Source organism: Stenella coeruleoalba, assembly GCF_951394435.1.
Source record: "Stenella coeruleoalba genome assembly, chromosome: 7".
Lineage (NCBI taxonomy): Eukaryota > Metazoa > Chordata > Mammalia > Artiodactyla > Delphinidae > Stenella > Stenella coeruleoalba.
In genome coordinates this window covers 100161239-100181965 of record NC_137153.1, presented here as the reverse complement: position 1 = coordinate 100181965, position 20727 = coordinate 100161239, and the positions used below count along the sequence as shown (strand labels likewise).

Below are 20727 nucleotides of genomic sequence, written 5' to 3'. Positions count from 1 at the left end.
TATGTCTTCTTAGGAGAAATGTCTATTTAGGTCTTCTGCCCATTTTTTGATTGGGTTGTTTGTTTTTTGGATATTGAGCCACTTGAGCTGTTTGTAAATTTTGGATACTAATCCCTTGTCAGTCACATCATTTGCGAATATTTTCTCCCATTCTGTGGGTTGTCTTTTTATTTTGTTGTGGTTTCCTTTGCTGTGCAAAAGCTTTCAAGTTTAATTTGGTCCCATTTGTTTATTTTTGTTTTTACTTCCATTACTCTGGGAGACAGATCAAAAAAGATATTGCTGTGATTTATGTCAAATAATGTTCTGCCTATGTTTTTCTCTAAGAGTTTTATACTATCTGGTCTTACATTTAGGGCTTTTGAGTTTATTTTTATGTATAGTGTTAAAGAATGTTCTAGTTTTGTTTTTTACATGTAGTTGTTCAGTTGTTCAGTTTTCCCAGCACCGTTTATTGAAGAGACTGTCTTTTCTCCATTGTACTCTTGCCTCTTTTGTCGTAGATTAAATGACCATGGGTGCGTGGGTTTATTTCTGGCTTTCTGTCCTGTTCCATTGGTCTATATTTCTGTTTTTGTGCCAGTACCATGCTGTTTTGATGACTGTGGCTTTGCAGTAGAATCTGAAGTCAGGGAGCCTGATTCCTCCAGCTCTGTTTTTCTTTGTCAAGATTGCTTTGGCTATTTGGGGTCTTTTGTGTCTCTATACAAATTTTAAGATTTTTTGATCTAGTTCTGTGAAAAATGCCATTGGTAATTTGATAGGGATTGCATTGAATCTGTAGATTGCCTTGGGTAGTATAGTCATTTTAGCAATATTGATTCTTCCAATCCAAGAACATGGTATATGTTTCCATCTGTTTGTGCCGTCTGCAGTTTCTTTCATCAGCATCGTATAGCTTTCAGAGTACAGGTCTTTTGTCTCTTTAGGTAGGTTTATCCTAGGTATTTTATTCTTTTTGATGCAATGGTAAATAGGATTTTTTTTTAAATTTCTCTTTCTGATCTTTTGTTGTTAGTGTGTAGAAATGCAACAGATTTCTGTATATTAATTTTGTATTGTGCAACTTTACCAAATTCATTGATGAGCTCTAGTAATTTTCTGGTAGCATTTTTAGGATTTTCTATGTATAGTATCATGTCATCTGCAAACAGTGACAGTTTTATGTCTTCTTTTCCAATTTGGATTCCTTTTATTTCTTTTTCTTCTCTGATTGCCGTGGCTAGGACTTCCAAAACTATGTTGAATAAAAGTGGTGAGAGTGGACATCCTTCTCTTGTTCCTGATCTTAGAGGAAATGCTTTCAGCTTTTCACCACTGAGTATGATGTTAGCTGTAGGTTTGTCATATATGGCCTTTATTATGTTGAGGTATGTTCCCTCTGTGCCCATTTTCTGGAGAGTTTTTATCACAAATTGCTGTTGAATTTTGTTAAAAGCTTTTTCTGCATCTGTTGAGATGATCATATGGTTTTTATTCTTCAATTTGTTGATGTGGTATAGCACATTGTTTGACTTGCGGATATCGAAAAATCCTTGCATCCCTGGGATAAATCCCACTCGCTCATGGTGTATGATCCTTTTAATGTATTGTTGGATTTGGATTGCTGGTATTTTGCTGAGGATTTTGGCATCTATGTTCATCAGTGATATTGGCCTATAATTTTCTTTTTTTGTGGTATCTTTGTCTAGTTTTGGTATCAGGGTGATGGTGGCCTCATAGAATGAGTTCAGGAGTGTTCCTTCCTCTGCAATTTTTTGGAATAGTTTCAGAAGGAGAGGTGTTAACTCTTCTCTAAATGTTTGATAGAATTCGCCTGTGAAGCCATCTGGTCCTAGACTTTTGCTTGTTGAGAGTTTTTTAATCACGGTTTCAATTTCAGTACTTGTGGTTGGTCTGTTCATATTTTCTGTTGCTTCCTGGTTCAGTCTTGGGAGATTGTACGTTTCTAAGAATTTGTCCATTTCTTCTAAGTTGTCCATTTTATTGGCACACAGTTGCTTGTAGTAGTCTTTTATGATCCTTTGTATTTCTGTGTTGTCCATTGTAACTTCTCCTTTTTCATTCCTAATTTTATTGATTTGAGCCCTCTCCTTTTTTTTTCTTGATGAGTCTTGCTAAAGGTTTATCCATTTTGTTTATCCTTTCAAAGAACCAGCTTTTAGTTTCATTGATCATTTCTACTATTTTCTTGTTCTCTAATCCATTTATTTCTGCTCTGATCTTTATAATTTCTTTCCGTCTGCTAACTTTGGGTTTTGTTTGCTCTTCTTTCTCTAGTTGCTTTAGGTGTAAGGTTAGGTTGTTTTATTTGTGATTTTTCTTGTTTCCCAAGGTAAGATTATATTGCTATGGACTTGCCTCTTTGAACTGCTTTTGCTGCATCCCATAGGTTTTGGATCATTGTGATTTTGTTTTCATTTGTCTCTAGGTATATTTTGATTTCCTCTTGGATTTCTTCAGGAATCCATTGGTTGTTTAGTAGCTATGTTTTTCTACCTTTGTTATTTGGGTTTTTTTCTCTTCCACTGATTTGGAGGTTATGCATTCTTTTTCTATTCATAGTTATGTGAATTTTTTGTGTACAAATTGAACCTGTGTTTTTCTTTCAGTTTTTTCATATTGATATATATAAAAGGAAATGAGAACTTTATCTTTTCCTCTTCCCAACCATCCCCCGTTTCCCTCAGACTTTAAACATTTTTTCTTTATAATATGTAAAGATTATTATTTTTTCCCCTTAGATCGTATGTCTTTCTTTTTAAGGGGCTTTATTTGCTATTTCATAATTTTTACAATTATTTTAGCAAGATATTTAGCAATATATGGTATGTCCCACTACTTTCTTAATCTCAAGTGATTTATTGAATACCATTTTTTTCCTCATACTTGAGTTCTTTATGTTGATTTCTTTTCAATCAGTGAAATACATGTTGATTTCCAGAAGTCATGCACATTCTCAAATGTATTTCTCTTCCCTCATATTTACCAGTAGGTTGCCCAGATATAGAGTTTTGGGTTCATAATATTTTTTCCACATAGTTGTATATCTTATTTCATTCTTTTTTCATGGCATTTGTTTTTGCACAGGAAAAATGAAATGTCAGTTTGATTTTCCCATTTATTTTGTTTTTCTTTCCTAAACACTTGTCATACTTTCCCTTTGTTTTGGGTGTTAATCACTTTTTATTAATTTTGCTGGGAACTTGATGAGTTTTTATTGCCCTGAAACTTCAAGTAAGGAATATTTTCTTGCATTAATATCACAGCTTTTACTTGTGTTGTTCTGGAATTTTCTGGCTTCTTTTTACTGCCTCCAACAACAGTTTTAATCTTGCTGTTACAGTTTATGTTTTCTTTTCCATTTGTATGTTTATCTTAATCATTTTCTCCTATAGCTGCTGCCTTCTGTTCAAAGGATACAGTGTTGTCCTGCATCTTCTTGAAGATCTGTGCCAATATTTACTGAACTTTTTATAAAAAGGACTATTCAGAAATATGAATAATTCAATAATAATTCAGTATTTAATGCTATGATGCTTTGAAGTAATGTTCCCTTTTTTTCTGCTGAAGTATTTTTCGTAAGTCACACATCATTATAACTTTCCTACAAATGTTTCTCTCATTCTTAAATAGCTACAGCTTTATCAATTCTGGAATTTTCTACTATATACATGGGAAAATGTTCTCTTCTGTTTTTAAATATAATCAAGAATGTTAGAAGCATGATTTTTTTCTAAAAATTACATTATATTACGAGTCTTCTCTCTCAATAATGATTTCTTCTGTTTTTAGCATATTTTAGTTGTTAAGACAAGGACTTTTGCATCCAGGAGACCTGGGTTTGAGACATAGAACATGTAGTAGTAAAGAACATGGCCTCTGGATCCCAATTCTCTTGGTTTAAACCCCAGCTTTGTCACTTACTGTGTAACTTTGGCAAGTTAGAACACCTCTTAGTGCCTTAGTTTTCTCATCTGTAAAATGAGGTTAATAATATTTATTACTTCATAGGTTCTTAAATGGATAAACAGATAATATTTATAAAATATATAGAACAGTCCCTGGGACATAGTGAATGCTATGTAAATATCTGCTTTAAAATTCTAGCTCTAATCTTTATCTCAATTTTGTTGTAAACCTAAAAAAAAGTCTTTGAAAAAGATAAACAAGCCAGAGCTTGTCTACCTGGAAACAGGCCTTAAACAAATGACAGTAGGAAGAAGAAAGGAGTGTACTACCATTTAAAAATATTTGACTTACTAATTACAAACAAGATAAATGTGATTTTGAATTTCAGCATAAAAATGTAATAAACCAATGTTAAATGCTAAAAAAATCTCCTAGCGCTATCACCTGTTAACTGAGTAACTTTAGTCAAATCGTCAAATTACTCTAAGCCTCCATTCTCTCTTTAAAATAGACACAATACTAATAAAAGTAATGTACTTATCAATAAAAATATTAGTAATTATTAATACTACTTATTAATACTGTGAGGATTAAAGGAGATAATTTATATCAAGTATCACCACATAAGTGCACATTCCTTGGTTGCTACTATTTTTTTAAATAATCTAATGCATACTTGACTACACTACATTTGTTTGGCTTTATTAAGTATTGCAAGTCTCTTTATTCCACAGTTTCTCTGTTGTTGAATTCTTAATTGTGAGTTACTTTACAGATGTGTAACTCCAGGGAGAGTAAGTACAGATTCAAAGCCGCATTGTCAGTGCAGAGGGAAGATATGAAGCAAGGTCAATCAGATCCCGCTTTTCATCTTTTTTTTTTTTTTTCCCTTGAGCCTGGGAAAAGCAGGGTCTGTGATTCTTTTTTTCTTCAAAAGGCTTATTTCCCATCAGTAGGATCATTTCCCTCAAGCCCTTTACTTTCTCCTCACCCTTTGTCCAGTGCTTTGAACCGAAACAAGGGGCCCAGTGCTTTTTGCATATCTACAACTATTCTGTTCTGCTGGGAGTGAGTGTTGGGGGACACAATGGGGGAGGTGCGGCTGCACAAGTTGTGGGGGGTTGATGGAATATGGGGTATACTGTCTTTAGCACGATGTTTTTACGCGTTGAGTATCATTGATGCCTTTTAGTCCATTTACGTACATTGCTGTTTTGAATTTTCCCACAAATAAGCCCAGCAATATCATGCCATGATGTGTTGTGATTGTAACTAATTGTGGGACATCAAAGAGGCCACTTCATTACCTGCAAATAGCCAACTATATCAATCTTTTAAAAAAATCTTGGTTTCTCTCCTTGCTTGAATTATACGATTATTTCTATGAAAAGCTATTGTTTGGGACTTTACCCCCCTAATCAGTTTCCAAAATGTTGTTAACTGTCCATTGATGTACCCCACATAAAATGGGTTTCCCTGGCTTACCCACAGCTTGCCCATCCGGGACATACAAACCAGAAGGTTCACCAGGAGGAATCAGCACGTGCCTTCCATGTCCTGATGAAAATCACACTTCTCCACCCGGAAGTACTTCCCCTGAAGACTGTGTCTGCAAGGAGGGGTACCGGGCATCTGGCCAGACCTGCAAAGGTACGGATCCCACCACTGGCAGATAGGAAATATAAAAGCTGATCTCTTTTAGGGAAGTAATGCCGGTGTTTTCATCCAATTAATTGGGCATGGTCTTTAATATTCCTTCCTCTAATCTTATTTGGGGGGAATTCTTTGTTTTTATCATCTAGCATTCCTTATCACTGAACATATCCACATCTTGCTCCAGAGAAAGGAGATCTGAGACTCCACAAGTAATGTGACTATGAAAACAGATTTAGTATCGGAAAAGATCTAAAATGAATCTAAGAGAGAGAAGTCACAAATTTAACAGCAAATTTGAATAACAAATGAGCTAGTTTGGGCTCTGGTGATGGTTAAATCCATTTAAAGAAAATATTTTTATAAGTAAAGTACTTTGATATTATTCATATCAAAAATTAAAAGTATTTAATTAGTCAAAGCTGTGGCTCTTGGGATTTGTGGCAGACATGCTTTGCTGGACTTATTTGTTCTTTATTTTATGCCCCTCTAACTGAGAAGGAAAATAGCTAATGACCTATGAGGGTCAAGAACTAGAAAATTTCGTATCCACATAGATATCAAGATTTTAAAATTTCTAAGCTTAAACCATATTTAGTCTGTTTTTAAACTTAACTGGAAGCAAATACCTAGTAAGCATGAGCCGTAAGTGTTCTTCTTCCAAATGCGCTCTTAGGAATTCATATGCAGTAGATGGGAATGCTGTTGATAATTTAGCTCTGTGTATACAATGTCCTCTTGACCGGAAAAGAAAAAGCGGGGGTGGGGGGAGGATGCTTTATAGACAGAGACTCACTTTGCTTTTTACTCTTCTCCCTGTAAATGTTAGTTGTCCGCTGCCCTGCCCTGAAGCCTCCTGAAAATGGTTACTTTATCCAGAACACTTGCAACAGCCACTTCAATGCAGCCTGTGGGGTCCGATGTCACCCCGGGTTCGACCTCGTGGGAAGCAGCATCTTCTTGTGTCTGCCCGATGGTTTGTGGTCCGGCTCTGAGAGCTCCTGTAGAGGTATGCAGACTGCCAATTCACGTTGTTTATTGATTGTCTTGCTCGACGTCCTCAACTTAAACTCTAATGGACTACTAGATTCTTTGTTTCTTTTGATTTCATAGACCATAGACCACAGAAAGAGAAAAAATTACAGGAGGTTTGAAGTCAGAACTACTAAGTTCAGTTGACCACATCATCATAAACTATGCCCTTTGTGTTTCTTTTATGAACAAGCAAAGGAAAGGCCTGCCTGGGAAAGAAATGGACAGGTTACCTTAAACCTCAGATTTCAAGCAGCCAAGACAGGGTCCAGGGAGAGTTTGGGGATGGTCAGTGTGCGGCTTTGATGTCTACTTTGATTGTAGGTCTCCAAGGACCACACCAGTATCCTGTGACAAGAGTAGTTAGCCAATGTATACATCCCCAGCCTTCACTTTGAATAGACAGCATGCCACAGAAAGTGGGAGTTTGCTAAAGTGACATCCCAAAGAGCCTCATCGGGCCAACAGAAAAGGGGGCAGTACCATAGATAGAACCTGAGGCTCCCACATCAGATACAGAGGAACAACAAGCAAAATTGAGAGTACCTTAATTCGCTTCCACTCTTGCCGTCTCCAAGACCTACTTTCCTACTTCTTACGACCACTGCATGGCCAGCTTCCTAGGGTTTCACAAATTGGGTTGAAAGAGAAGGCTCTCTAAGAAAGGAGGGGGACAAGCCAAAGGACTTGAGAACCCCTGCCCGTGAAGCTTCTGAATACAGTATTCCCCCCGTCACCTCGGGTTGCCAGGTGAAATACAGGACACCCGTTTAGATTCAAATTTTAGATAAACAACAAATAACTTTTTAGTATAAGTAAGTCCCATACAAGACTGGAGACCTTCTTATACAAAGAATTATTTGTTGCTTTTCTGAAATTCAAATTTAACTGGATATCCTCATTTGTTTGTTTTTATGCTAAATCTGGCAACATGACCCCCAACACATCCCCTAGGCATCCTTTGGCAATATAGTTTGCTGACGCTTTGACTGTTCCAAGACCCTGTATCACCCAGCTCACTGGAGTAGGGTAAGAAGTTCTGTCTTCTAGTCTTCTCTTAGCTCCCACACCCATAAGGGAAGCCAACCTACTCACAACTTCACGGTCATTTGTGAACCCCAGGAGACATTCACTGTTTGTATTAATCGGCTACCAATACTGAACTCATCTATGAATATGAATTTGCTTAAATCAGGTCCCAGTCCAGACCCTTATCTCTACTTAACAAAAAGAGAAGGAATCAGCAAAGTGAACAAGGGAGACCTGAAAGAAGAGGGGAGAAAAATGGAATCACAGAGATTCAAAGGCAATTACATTGGTAAAATAAGATTAGGATTCCAAGAAATGGGAGAAATCTGAGAGGAGGAAGGTATCTTAGGGAGAAGAAAAAGGTTGCTGGCACAATAAACAGACATAGTCAAAAGCCAAATTAATAAGTTAGAAAATCAACGCAAGAAATCCTTCTGAAAGTAGAGCAACATTTGAAAGATTAGAAAAAAGATGAAAGAATAAAATGACACAAGAATAGTCACAGGAAATAGACTCTTCACAGATTAGGAATCCAGAGAGAGAATGGAGTGGAGGAGAAGCACTAATAGAAGATCAAAGAATATAACCGCAAGCTGAAATCTTGAAAATACACATGACTGAAATCTTTGATAGTCAACTTAAAATCACTTACTGGGTGCCAGAAAGCAAATTATAGAAAACAGATCCATGTCTGGAAATAATCTTATTGAAACTTCTGAAAGCCCTGGAAAAATTAGAAAATTGGGCCTGTTTCACAGTTAGAAATAATATTACCTATAAAGGAAAGGGAATCAGACTTGCCTTGAGCCCGTTATTAGCCATTCTAAATGTTAGAAGATAAGAGTATGTTTCCTGAGAAAGAAAGAATTAGACCCTAGATTTCTAAACTCCGACAAGCTATTGTTTATGTGGGAAAGCAAAGCAAAGACATTCTTAGTCATACAGTCTCAAAGGGTAAAAAGCCTATTACTGAAAAGGTTGATCATAGGAACCTCTTAGAAATATTCCTGTAAAGTTACATAGTTATTAAGTTCTTTGTAAAACCTCTACCCCTTCTTCCAAATACCTCATGGCAGAAGGTAGAAAACATGACATTTTAACTTTCCACTTACTGACCTTCCAAAGAAGAGTGAGAAAATCAGGCAGACATCCCCTTTAGGATAAGGTCTGGCCCTTGCCTCTTTAACCCTCTACAGTCTCCATCCTGAGCCTCGAATCCTACACTAAAGCCTTAAGAAATGGCCATGCCCTCTCAGGAAGCCATCCGTTTGCAAGTTGTTTCAACAGCCTTGATTGTCCAGTCATTCCTTTGGTCCCTGTATATAAGCCCTCCCTGTCGCTGACCTTCTCATCTGGGATGGGATGACCCCTAACCTCTGTATGTGCATCCACAAACCTGTCCTACCCGCATTCTAGCCCTTGTGCTTTGTGTGTGAGGGTCAGTCAGGGAAGCCCAGGAAATACACCATCTGTGCTATGGGATAAGGAACTTTTTAAGAATCAGACCTTACATGATTTTGGAAGGAGCTGGGAAGCAGAAGGTCCAGAAGAGAAATTGGAGGATCAGAGGAGTTACTACCAGTTCAGTCTGAGAATCCAAGCCCACCCAGCTGCTGAAGTGGAACCACAAGGGAGAAGTGCGTTGGGAGGTCTAAGAGAAGCTTTCTCTCTCTGTAACCATGCCCTGATGCTCTACATCCAAGAACCCAGCAGTGAGCTTGGGGCCGCCTTGGGTCAACAGGGTCAGCAATTGGGATGTGGAGTGCAGGTGACCAAAGACAAGCTGGAACCTACTGTGCATGTGTGCATTTGTCCATCACTGATTCTGCCTGCAGTGATCACTGCCTCTCTTCCGCCTTCCAAGATCAAGTGCAGGTTCTTCTTTTGATCAACCCTAAACTGGCCCACAATAAGGGGATTCTGACAGTGTTTCCCAGCTTAACCAACTTGTTACAATACAAACCACCCTACTTACTTTAATTAAGTAACTCGTCGATCACCTCTGCTGGTCTGTGAGCTCATTATGAGCACAGAACGTATCTTCCCCCACCCCAGCTAATCCTTGGTTATACTTCTGGTAAATGATATGGATAAGTACATTGACAAATAGATACACTGACAGTCTGCTTGTGTCACTTCCCATTGCGCAGTCCCATTTTTAAAAAGCAGGCTTGTTGTCTTTTATGCAGTTTGCATTGATGTCCCCGTATAAGTAAAATAACTTTAATCAAAATAAGAGCGATGCTCCAGGATGTGAACTTTTCTGAGCTCCCTTTCATTTCACCTCCAAAAAACTACTCCCTAACTTACCAGTGAACGAAGTTGTCCTGAATGAAGGTACTAAGTCAGGCTCTTCCTCCAGCTCCTCATTAAAGGATTTAGTTATAGACATACTTCGTTTTACTGAGCTTTGCTTTATTTTGCTTTGCTGATGTTGCAGTTTTTACAAATTGAAGATTTGTACTGATAACAACCCCACGTTGTCAGATGATGGTTAGCATTTTTTAGCAATAAACTGTTTTTAAGTAATGGGCGTATATTGGTTTTTAGAATAATGCTCATTTGCACACTTAATAGACTACAGTATAGTGTAAACATAACTTTTTTTTTTTTTTTTTTTTTTTTTGTTTGGTGGTACGCGGTCCTCTCACTGTTGTGGCCTCTCCCGTTGCGGAGCACAGGCTCCGGACGCGCAGGCCCAGCGGCCATGGCTCACGGGCCCAGCTGCTCCACGGCATGTGGGATCTTCCCGGACCGGGGCACGAACCCGTGTCCCCTGCATCGGCAGGCGGACTCTCAACCAGTGCGCCACCAGGGAAGCCCTAAACATAACTTTTATATGCACTGGGAAACCAAAAAAATCGTGGGACTTGCTTTACTGCAATAGTCACTGTATTTGGTGGTCTGGAACTGAGCCTGCAATATCTCTGAGGTCTGCCTGTACTTGAGGTATTGTTCTGTGAAACATATACCATAATTCATTAATTCAAAAACACTTTTCCCCCCACATCTTAACATCCTAAAACTGAGATGTACCTCAACAACCGTGGCGTTAAATCCTTTCACAGACATTACTGTTTCTTTATTAGCAGCTTATAAAATAATGTTGTGCCTTACAATTGGGGCGTCTGAGATTCGGTGAAATATGGCAGTTATGTGGGAATTCACTTTTGTTTCAGGAGGGGTAGTGTGGAGAAAGAAGCATTTTACAGGTCTAGAAATCTAATTATAAAGACAGAGGATAAGTTTATTTTTTTTCCTGAAAATCTTTCTAAAAGTGAGGCAGAAATGAAAGACCAGTGTAAGATATAAAGCCTTTTACAAATTTCATGTTACATCCTAAATGTTCTGTAGGGTTAAATAATAACTAATAGTCTTGATTCTTATTCCTCCTATACATTCTTCATTAAAACACGCTCTGAATTTTATCTGAATTACACATTCCTTTCTAAACTAGTAAGGATTCCTTTGTGTTCTCTCAGTGATAACTAGCTAAACCACAACATGAAAGTAAAGTAAATTTTGTGATAGTATTTTTCCTGAGAAAAACGTTCAGGCAACAGTGAGAACCCTGCATTTCACATCAGATTTATTTTATTTTCAGTATAGAAGCTGTCAAAATTGGGAGAGTGACAGGAAGTGTAAATCTGAGAAAAAAATCTAACGAGTCTTTCCACTGAGAACCAGATCAAGTTCTCACATTGTCTGCTACCTAGTAGACCATTCTCTTGAAAGACTAAATTGCTGTTTTCTAAAAAGACTAAATAAATATTTAAGGATTGCTTTAACATGAATGTCAGTCAAACGTTTATTGCAGAAGTTTTCAGCTTATGGAAATAAAAATAGTTTTGAAGTTGAAACTCATAAATAAGCATGTTCCTATCAAAAATGATAAAAATGGTCATTCTTGGTTGAAAAGGAGTATAAAATGTTTAAGAACTAAATAGGAATTATTACATATGCTTTGTATTCCCTGAGGAGCAGTGCAAGTTTATTAAAACCAACACTTGAGAAGCAATGTAATTTGCATATGTATGAAACACCAGCTCTAATTTACTATCAGTTCTCTTGAGAGATGTTGCAAGTTCATTTCCTCTCAAGTTGGAAAGCTGGAGTCATTTCAGCAGTTTATTGGATCAAAAGCAGTTGTTTAATATGGTTTTCTAGATTTTCTATATCTTGATCATAGTAATTTGTCTCATTCACTTTTAATTCTACCTGGCTCTTGGTATTGTGCTACGCCTGATGAGTGCCCTCAAGAAAAGTCAAAATATGGGAGGCAAAATATTTCTACACCCTTGATGGATACACTCAGTAAAGATTCTACCTACATGGTGGACACACTCAATAAAAATCAAAACGTGGAAGGCAAAATAATTCTGCTCATTTGTCATTAATAGTTGACTTTGGTCCAAACCATCCCAGTGATTGAAAGGCGAGGGCTTATGGTTTAACTTCTAATCTAATTCTTGAATTTTCTCTAAGGAGTAATCAATCCTAAATGAATATTTCATGCACCCAATATTTATGTTCTGCCAACTAATATAATTTGAATGGGTTCCTTCAGAGTAGATTCTGTGAAACCGCGACTTCAGTTGAATATGCACTGAATATTTTACCCCAACTTCCTTTCCTATTATTTTAAAGCTAAGCTTTCATCATAAGTAACTGCATGCTTCATATGAAAAATTGGCAAATGCATAAAAGAAGGAAAAAGACATCTTACCCAGAGTCTCAACAAAGTTCTTGAGTCCCAAGTGATTTTGTTCAAAAATATTTAGAGATCTCTCTGTTGTCTTGTGGCCTTTAGTGTTGCAGGAGTGTTATCTGAGAGAAAAGTGAGATTTGTTCTTTGCAGGGGTTTTTGCTTTTCGTACAATGCCTGATGCTTATTGGATTATATCTGTAAGCTATTAAAATGAGTATCCACGCCCATCTGTTGGCATATTCAACAAGAATCCACTGTCTTGTGCTCTCCGTATCTCTGTTTATCACCAGGATGTACATGCCATCTGACTGAAAGGGTGCACGGCCGTGGGTCTCTGCAGCCCCCCACCTTTCCCTCTCCCTTCCCTGCACTCTCCTTTCCCCACCCTCTTCCATGTCTCCCCCTCCCCTCCTCTTCCTCTCTGTCACCTGCCTTTCTCCTCCTCTTCTCTTCCCTTTCTTCTCCCCTCTCCTTATTCTCCCCTTTTCTTTCCTCCTTTACTGTCCTTCCTCCTTCCTCCTTCTCCTGATTTGAAATCCTGATTTGAGTGGGTCTAAGCTAGAACTGGAGGAAAAGAAGTGTAGAAAGAGCATAAACTCTTTAGAGATAATTTTACCTAAAGAAGAACACATAATAGATTGGAGGCTCCAGTAGGGTATAGAATTTGATGGAGTTGAAGCTCTTGAGGGAATAATCTAGGAAGATAGGAGGTCGTTGTCAGAGGAGAGTGCGTGGATTGGTGCTGGCAAGGTCTAGAGGATAAGGCAGTGGAGGGGAGGCTGAAATAAGGTGAAGGATGTGGTTATTGGTGAAGAAGAGGTAAGGAATATGACTCTGGGGTATTGGAATGATCATCTACATAGATCATGAAATCACCAGCTTATGTGTGTGTGTGTGTGCACGTGTGTGCCAGAGAGAGAGAGAGAGAGAGAGAGAGAGAGAGAGAGAGAAATATAAAATCATTAAAGAATGAGAAGTGGCCAAAAGGTCAACAGGCAACTGGGGAGCGGGGGTGGGGGTGGGGGGGGAAGGGATGTTTTTCCTCCCTCCAGGGAGCTGGAGGTGTTTAGGAAGAAGGAAGAGAATGATCTGGGAAGGCATTAAAGAGCAGGTCCTGTCTATAAGAGACAATAAGATTTTTTACTAGGATGAGAAAGTAAGGAAAAGTTCATAAGAGAAGTTTAGGATAGGACGGGATTTATTGAGGACTGATGATGTATTCCAGAGGGCAGGTGCATGAGTTTGTGAGTTAGAGTTGGGTCAGAGCTGTGTGGGGATGACCCTGGTAGATGAAGCGATTGTCCTGAACAAGAATATAGGGCCTGCTGGAATTGACAGAGATGTACTCTAAGGCGCTCTATGGGATTTGGGTGGGCTAGGCGGTGGTAGACTCTTGCCGGAACTCAGAGCACAGATGTCACTTGGGAACCTGCAGGAGCAGTCCGAGTACCTTCTTGTAGCTTCTCGGATGCAGCGTTGAGGCAGGAGTGGCAGCGCTGGGGAAACGCACAGTTCTCTGGACAGCCCATGGCACTTCTGCTGCTGGTGGTGCAGAGGCACAGGGCCCTCTCCAGCCTCCAGAGCTTAGTAAATACTCTTCTAGCTCCTTTTTCATGGTGGTTTCAAAGTCCATAGAGAAAGGAAGTGTATCACCAGTTGCAACCTGGTCACTTCTCAGACCAGGGGAACATGATCTGGGCTCACAGGCTCTACCCCTGAGCAAGGTTGGAACACATACAAATCCCATGAGCTGAAAGAGGCGAAAGAGCTTCCCTTGGAAAATTAACAAAGGGAAAATGAATGGATGCTGGGCAGAGGGAATTAGGGTTTGCATATACCTACTGGTATCAGTGACCCAAATAACTAGGTCATAAGACAATTAAGGGTTTGTTTTTCTCTCACCTGAAAGGACAGAAGTAGGTAATCCAAAACTGCTATGATAGCTCATTGTCATCAGAGACCCAGGCTTCTTTTATTTTTTTGCTGTACCATCTTAGTGCATGAGACTTACCCTGTAATATGCTGGGGCCCTATCCTTCATGTCTGTATTTCAGGACAAAAGGAGGAAGAGGGGAAGGCAAGAAAGGTACTCTCTCAACTGATAGTCCCCACTCAAAAGCTTTTCCAGAAGTCCCATACAACCTTAGCGTATATGTCACTGGCTCTCATTTGTTGCGACGGAGGTGGAGAATTGTTATCTTCTAGCTGTGCCTGTTACTATGCTGAATAAAACTGGGAGGAGTGGTTATTGGGTGGGCAACTAGCAGTCTCTGCTGCAGCAGCAAAAACAAACAAAACAATGGTAATGCATAAGTCAATATTATCATCATGAGCTAGGATTTGCAGGAAGCGTCTGGGAAGAAAGGGGTGAAAAAGCTAAAAGGACCAGAATTGTGGCTAGAGTAGAATGCTGCAGTTCAAGATTGCAGAGGCTGAGCAGCTGTCAAGAGTCTGGGATCATTAAAAATCCCAGGATATGCCCATGAGGTCTGAAAACGGAAGTGAACCTGATCTCTGTCCTGGGAAAGACCCCTTCCTTTTGTTAGAACGTAGCCTGGAGAATCACAGCAAAGGCCCAGCTGAGGGCTGCAGGGACCTCCCTTTGTAAACCATCCCCAGTCTCCAGCCATTATTGTCCATTTAGGGCCAGACTCCTTAAACAGCTTAAGTTTCCCACCTGTAGACAGAGGTGGAACACAGTGATGTTGTTTAGGCCATGCATTTGATAAAACATAGGCTTTTAATTATCCCATACTAACTGAAAATATAATGGTGTGTTATTTACTGTTTGTAATGTGTAGGCCTTATTAAATTTATAATTATTATCTTTGTCCTCATTGAGTAGAATATGATCTAATTGTTTTCATTTCACATAGCGAGAACATGCCCTCGTCTCCGCCAACCCAAACATGGCCGCCTCAGCTGTTCTACCGGAGAACTGTCCTATAGGACAGTGTGTTTGGTCACCTGTGATGAAGGGTACAGACTAGAAGGAAGTGCTAGGCTTACCTGCCAAGTAAACGCCCAGTGGGATGGTCTAGAACCCCGGTGTGTGGGTAAGTTCTTAGAAGGCATGGTGCCTTGGATGGGTCATTTCTCTTGCTCTCTGGTTTCTCCTCTTTTCTGTGAAGACCTAGAACTAAAAACTGACTCATTATGGGTATAAATACACATCCATATGTATAGGTATGTGGCGCTGTAGACACATGAACAAATATGTAGTTTTATTCCCCTCCACTGGTAAAAAGACTTCTCACCACAATCCAGTTTTCCGAATCCCTAAAGATTACAGCTTCAAATGGGAATGATTTTTGTTTTAATTGGGGCAAATTTGGATGGATTTTTAAACAGCAAATGCTGTGTAATTCCCTCAATTTTTAAAACACAATTTACCTTTACCTTGTTGATGAAAGGACACAATTATGAACCAGTGAATGTTAAGATGGGCCGTAAAATTCTCTTTCATCAGAAGATTTTCTGCCTTGTCCTTCACTAAGAGTTGTGACATCTCATGCCTGAAATTGGGTCCAGAATGAATAAACTCAGTAGCTCTTCCAGTTTGCTGCATCTTATACACTGTTGAAACATTAACGATGGTAATGATGATGATGAAATGATAATAACTACCATTAGTGAACCCTTACGATGTCTCAGATACAGTATACCTGGGAGTGCTACCAGGTAAGTCATTAAATAACCAACTTCCAAAATAGGAAGATGAACTATATGTAGGGAATAAATTGAGGTATTCCAGGACCCTAGATGGGAAAACTAGGTACTATAACTATCTCTATTCTTTATAAATTGATTTACAGGTTTATTCTAGTATAATCTAGTATTGGATCCAGGGCTGATAATAAGGGAAGGTGTCACCAGAAAGGATATTGGGCTTTACTGAGGGGTTCAGTAATAGTCCTAGAGTTGACCCTCATGGTGCAGGCTCAGAAAACTTATACGGGGGTATTATATATTTAAATAATAATTTAATAATAAAAATAACAAGTAAAGTTTATTAACAATGAGATACTTGTCATGACTACTGAAAGACATAGGCCTGACAGGCATAATATTTCCCTGGAGGCAGAAGCTACAAGGATTCCCAAACCACAAACAGACTTAGTTGGCATAAAACCAAGACAAAGGGAGTTAGCTTCTCCAGATAGTTCACAGAATTAAATGAAGATGATGGATCTATCCACCATAAAAAGGCTGCTTTGGCAATGGAACAAAAAATCTCAATAAATCCCTTTAGTTGGAACGTTGTCTCCCAAGATTAGAATTTGTATCTAGATATTAATGTTTACTCCTGAGAATCATCTATTTCACTGGCTCCATGGATGAGTAGCTTTTCTTGTGAGGGACCCAGTCTTTTATTAAAAATGTAATACATTTAATAAGGTTACTCTGGAGTTATTCTTTAAAGAATTTAAATTTAATTATTAAGTTTAACTTAAAATTTTAAAATTCTTTAAACTTTAAGAATTCTCTTTAAAATTATTGCGTACATCCCTGTAATGATTTAAAGTGTATGTCAATCTTGGTAGATTTGAAGTCTAACCATCAAAAGGAAATTATATCCTTATTTACAATTTATTGGGGAACAACTCACCGTAGCCCCCAAATTCTGACAATAACGATAATTACTATGAAATTTTCCACTTAAAAAATTGATAGACATGAATAGAAAGCGTATTGAAGAATAGATAGTTGCAAAACTGGAAAATTTTGAACATGAGGTACAATGAGGGAGAACTTATTCTCACCATCATAAGACAGATTATGAACCCACAGTGATTAAAATAGTACATTAATGGTACAAAGATGCACAGAACAATGGAAGCAAACATGGCTCAGAAACAAACATTATTTTTTGTAGAAGAATATAATATTCAGTAAGGGAAATTTTAGATATCCATGGGGGAAAGAAGCTTATCTAAAAATTAGTCAGTTTTGACTCACCTCATTTTTAAAAATCACTAAGTTAATTTAACTAATTAATTAAATGAGGCAAATTAAGGAGTGAAGTATAAGAAATAATATGGAGAAAATACGGATTTTAATGGAGAAGAACTTCATATAAATAAAAAGGACACTAGATTTGAATACATAAAGATGTAAATTTCTGTACTTCAAATGAACTCTCTGCATTATTAAAATGCAAACAAGAAAAAGTTATTTGAAACACATAAAAGAAAAGTCAATGTCCTTAACATTTTCTGACGTATGAAACTAGACCAAAACACAAAAATGTGAAGACTCCAATACAAAAAGAGATAAAGGAAATGAATTAAATGAACAAAGGAGACGTTTTAAAAATACAATTAAAAAATAAACAAATTGAGAAAATTCTAGAACCAAAGTTATGAGATATGGGTTAAATTATACACTGATAAAATTTCTTAGATATAAATATTTTCATTATTAAACAGGAAGAATGAAAATAACATTAAATTCAAAAGCTACGAAAATAATGATTGCAAGAGAAGTTGAAAGAAGTACATAATAATAATGAAGATGAATTATAAAAGGAGATGGAATGCAGTAGAGTGGATAAGAGGAAAATCTTTGAATAAAGTAATAAAATAAATTTTAAAAAGAAAGAAAAATGCAAAACTAGAATTTTTCCAGGAAGCTATCACAAAGGAATACATGAGGTCTGAGGTTTTTATTTTATTTTTTTAAAATATATTTATTATTTTTGGCTGCATTGGGTCTTCGTTGGTGCGCATGGGCTTTCTCTAGTTTTGGTGAGCGGGGGCTACTCTATTTTTTTTAAATTTTTATTTTTAACATCTTTATTGGAGTATAGTTGCTTTACAATGGTGTGTAAGTTTCTGCTTTATAACAAAGTGAATCAGTTATACATATACATATGTTCCCATATCTCTTCCCTCTTGCGTCTCCCTCCCTCCCACCCTCCCTATCCCACCCCCATTGCGGTGCACGGGCTTCTCATTGCTGTGGCTTCTCTCGTTGCGGAGCACGGGCTCTAGGCGCGCGTGTTTCAGTAGCTGTGGCACGTGGGCTCAGTAGTTGTGGCTCACAGGCTCTAGAGCACAGGCTCAATAATTGTGGTGCATGGGCTTAGTTGCTCCACAGCATGTGGGGTCTTCCTGGACCAGGGATCGAACCCGTGTCCCCTGCATTGGCAGGCGGATTCTTAACCACTGCGTCACCAGGGAAGTCCCAGAGGTCTGAGGTTTTTAAAAGAATAATAAAATACCGTACAATACATTTATTATGCATGATTTTCTAAGAAAATGAAAATTATTAAATGAATCAAGAAAAAAAGTAGAAAAGCAAGTATATAGTTACCTATGGGTAATTTACAAAAAAATGGAAATGTTATCAGAGTTTAATTACTACTCCCAAAATGACTAAGGGATCAGTGAAACTCTTTCAAACTTTTAAAAAGCAGTAATTCTCATACCATGTAATTTGGCCCAGTTAGTGGAAAGTTAATCAGTTCATACTATCAAACTATTATTATTCTATTGCCAACCTGACAACTTTTACCAAGAAAGAAATACATATATATAGAAAATACACTAGCAATCCACATTCAAAAGAATGGTCTGCCAAAACGAGTAGAGGTTTATCCTAGGAATGTAAGGAGGGTTTAAAATTAGGTACTCTATCAACATAATAAATTACTTCATTATAAAAAATAGGAAAAATTCATATGGTTGCTCAGTATAAGATAAAAATGTATTATTATCATTTAAAACACATTTTTAATAGAACTCTAAGAAACTCATATTGATTACTGACATAATAAAAAAGTCCATCTTAAATCTGCATCCAGTTATGGAAACAATGTAGACAGTCTTATTAAATCTGGAAAAAGAAAAGGATTCCAGATTCATCCGTATTATTTAGCATTGTTCTCTAAGCTTTAGCTCTTGTAATAAATCATAAGGTTAGAGCTTAGAGGATTCAGAATCATCATTTGTAAACTACGTGTCTACCTCCAAAAAAGAATGAACCTACTTAAAGACTGAGAGTTCATTAAAGTCATAAGAATATCAAATAAACAACTCTTCTATATAAATGATAAACAGAATATATAGAGAAAAATCACATTCAAAAGATCTATAGAAAATATAAAATATGGAAGAATAACCTTAAAGAGAAATGTGTGGAACCTGTGTTACACAAACTACAAAATATTACTGAAAGACAAAAAGAACACCTTAATGTTTTTATAAAATTTTATCAAAATGTAAGTTCTCTCCAAATATATGTATATGTAAAATGCAATATCATCCAATAGCCCAAAAGGGTTTTTCTTTTTTGCCCCCTTTTTGGAATTGGGGATTGACTCCAGGATTCATCTGGAAGAATGTGTAGGCAAAACTCACTGAAATAAGATTGAAAGGGAAGAGTAATAAAGAGTAGTAAAAAGAAAGTAGCTCTACTGGGTTTTAAAATATATACTAAAACTGCAAAAATGAAGAGTATGCAAGAATTGCATCAGATCAATGGGACTGAATAGATTCCAAAACTTACGAGTTTCACGTATCATTAGGGAAGCATCATAGCTCAGTTGAGAAGATAAGATTTATTCAACTGATAATAAAGGAAAATTGGCTAGCTCCTTGGGAAAAACAAAATGAAATTTTCATATGTTTTTAATACACACCAGACACATAAATTCTTCATAGTTTTAAAAATATAAATTAGGGCTTCCCTGGTGGCGCGGTGGTTCGGAGTCCGCCTGCCGATGCGGGGACGCGGGTTCGTGCCCCGGTCCGGGAGGATCCTGCGTGCCGCGGAGCGGCTGGGCCCGTGAGCCGTGGCCGCTGGGCCTGCGCGTCCGGGGCCTGTGCTCCGCGGTGGGAGGGGCTGAGGCGGTGAGAGGCCCGCGTACTATTAACCCATGTATTAGGCATAAAAGCAATGGGAAAAGATTTACCATTAGATTAGAAAAGATTAGATTAGACTATATAAAAACTAAAGACATCATTCAAAAGGTCATAAATAGTAAGAAAGAGAATATTAACAGGGAATAAAATCTTCAACAATTATGACAGCTAAAAGAATAATTTTCTTAATTTATAAATAACATACCTGAATAAATGATTTAAAGTCCCATATAGTTGTTATATTTGAACCACAGATTTGGCCCTGATTTTCCTCTTGGTCAAAGCAAAATAGGAAGTCTGGGCAACCACGTGGTACATACTGTGCAAAAACAAAGAAACATATCAATTTCTCGGGAAAATTTGCTTTTGCTGACCGAGAGGTTTGAAAGCAGTCATTTCAGGGAAGAGGCATGGTTGTGGAATATTTTAGGAGCACACAGGTTCTGCTACTTACCAATTGGGTAGCCTCAGGAAAGTTAACTATGAGAGTTACTATTATGTTCCAGCGCTCTTGTTTGTAAGTGGGAA

General features: G+C 37.8%; 1 protein-coding gene across 6 annotated transcripts in view; it reads left to right on the top strand.

Annotated features, from left to right (window-relative positions):
• Window positions 1-20727, top strand: part of SVEP1 (sushi, von Willebrand factor type A, EGF and pentraxin domain containing 1) — a 254513-nt gene that overhangs the window by 107046 nt on the left and 126740 nt on the right. For all 6 annotated transcript variants that reach the window (XR_013829121.1, XM_079927084.1, XM_079927087.1 and 3 more), the window contains 3 exons: window positions 5404-5562; window positions 6395-6574; window positions 15211-15390. Coding sequence is in view for 5 of the 6 variants with exons in the window: in XM_079927084.1 (XP_079783210.1) it covers window positions 5404-5562; window positions 6395-6574; window positions 15211-15390 (519 nt within the window). In the remaining variant the exon portion in view is untranslated. The remainder of the gene's footprint in view (window positions 1-5403; window positions 5563-6394; window positions 6575-15210; window positions 15391-20727) is intronic.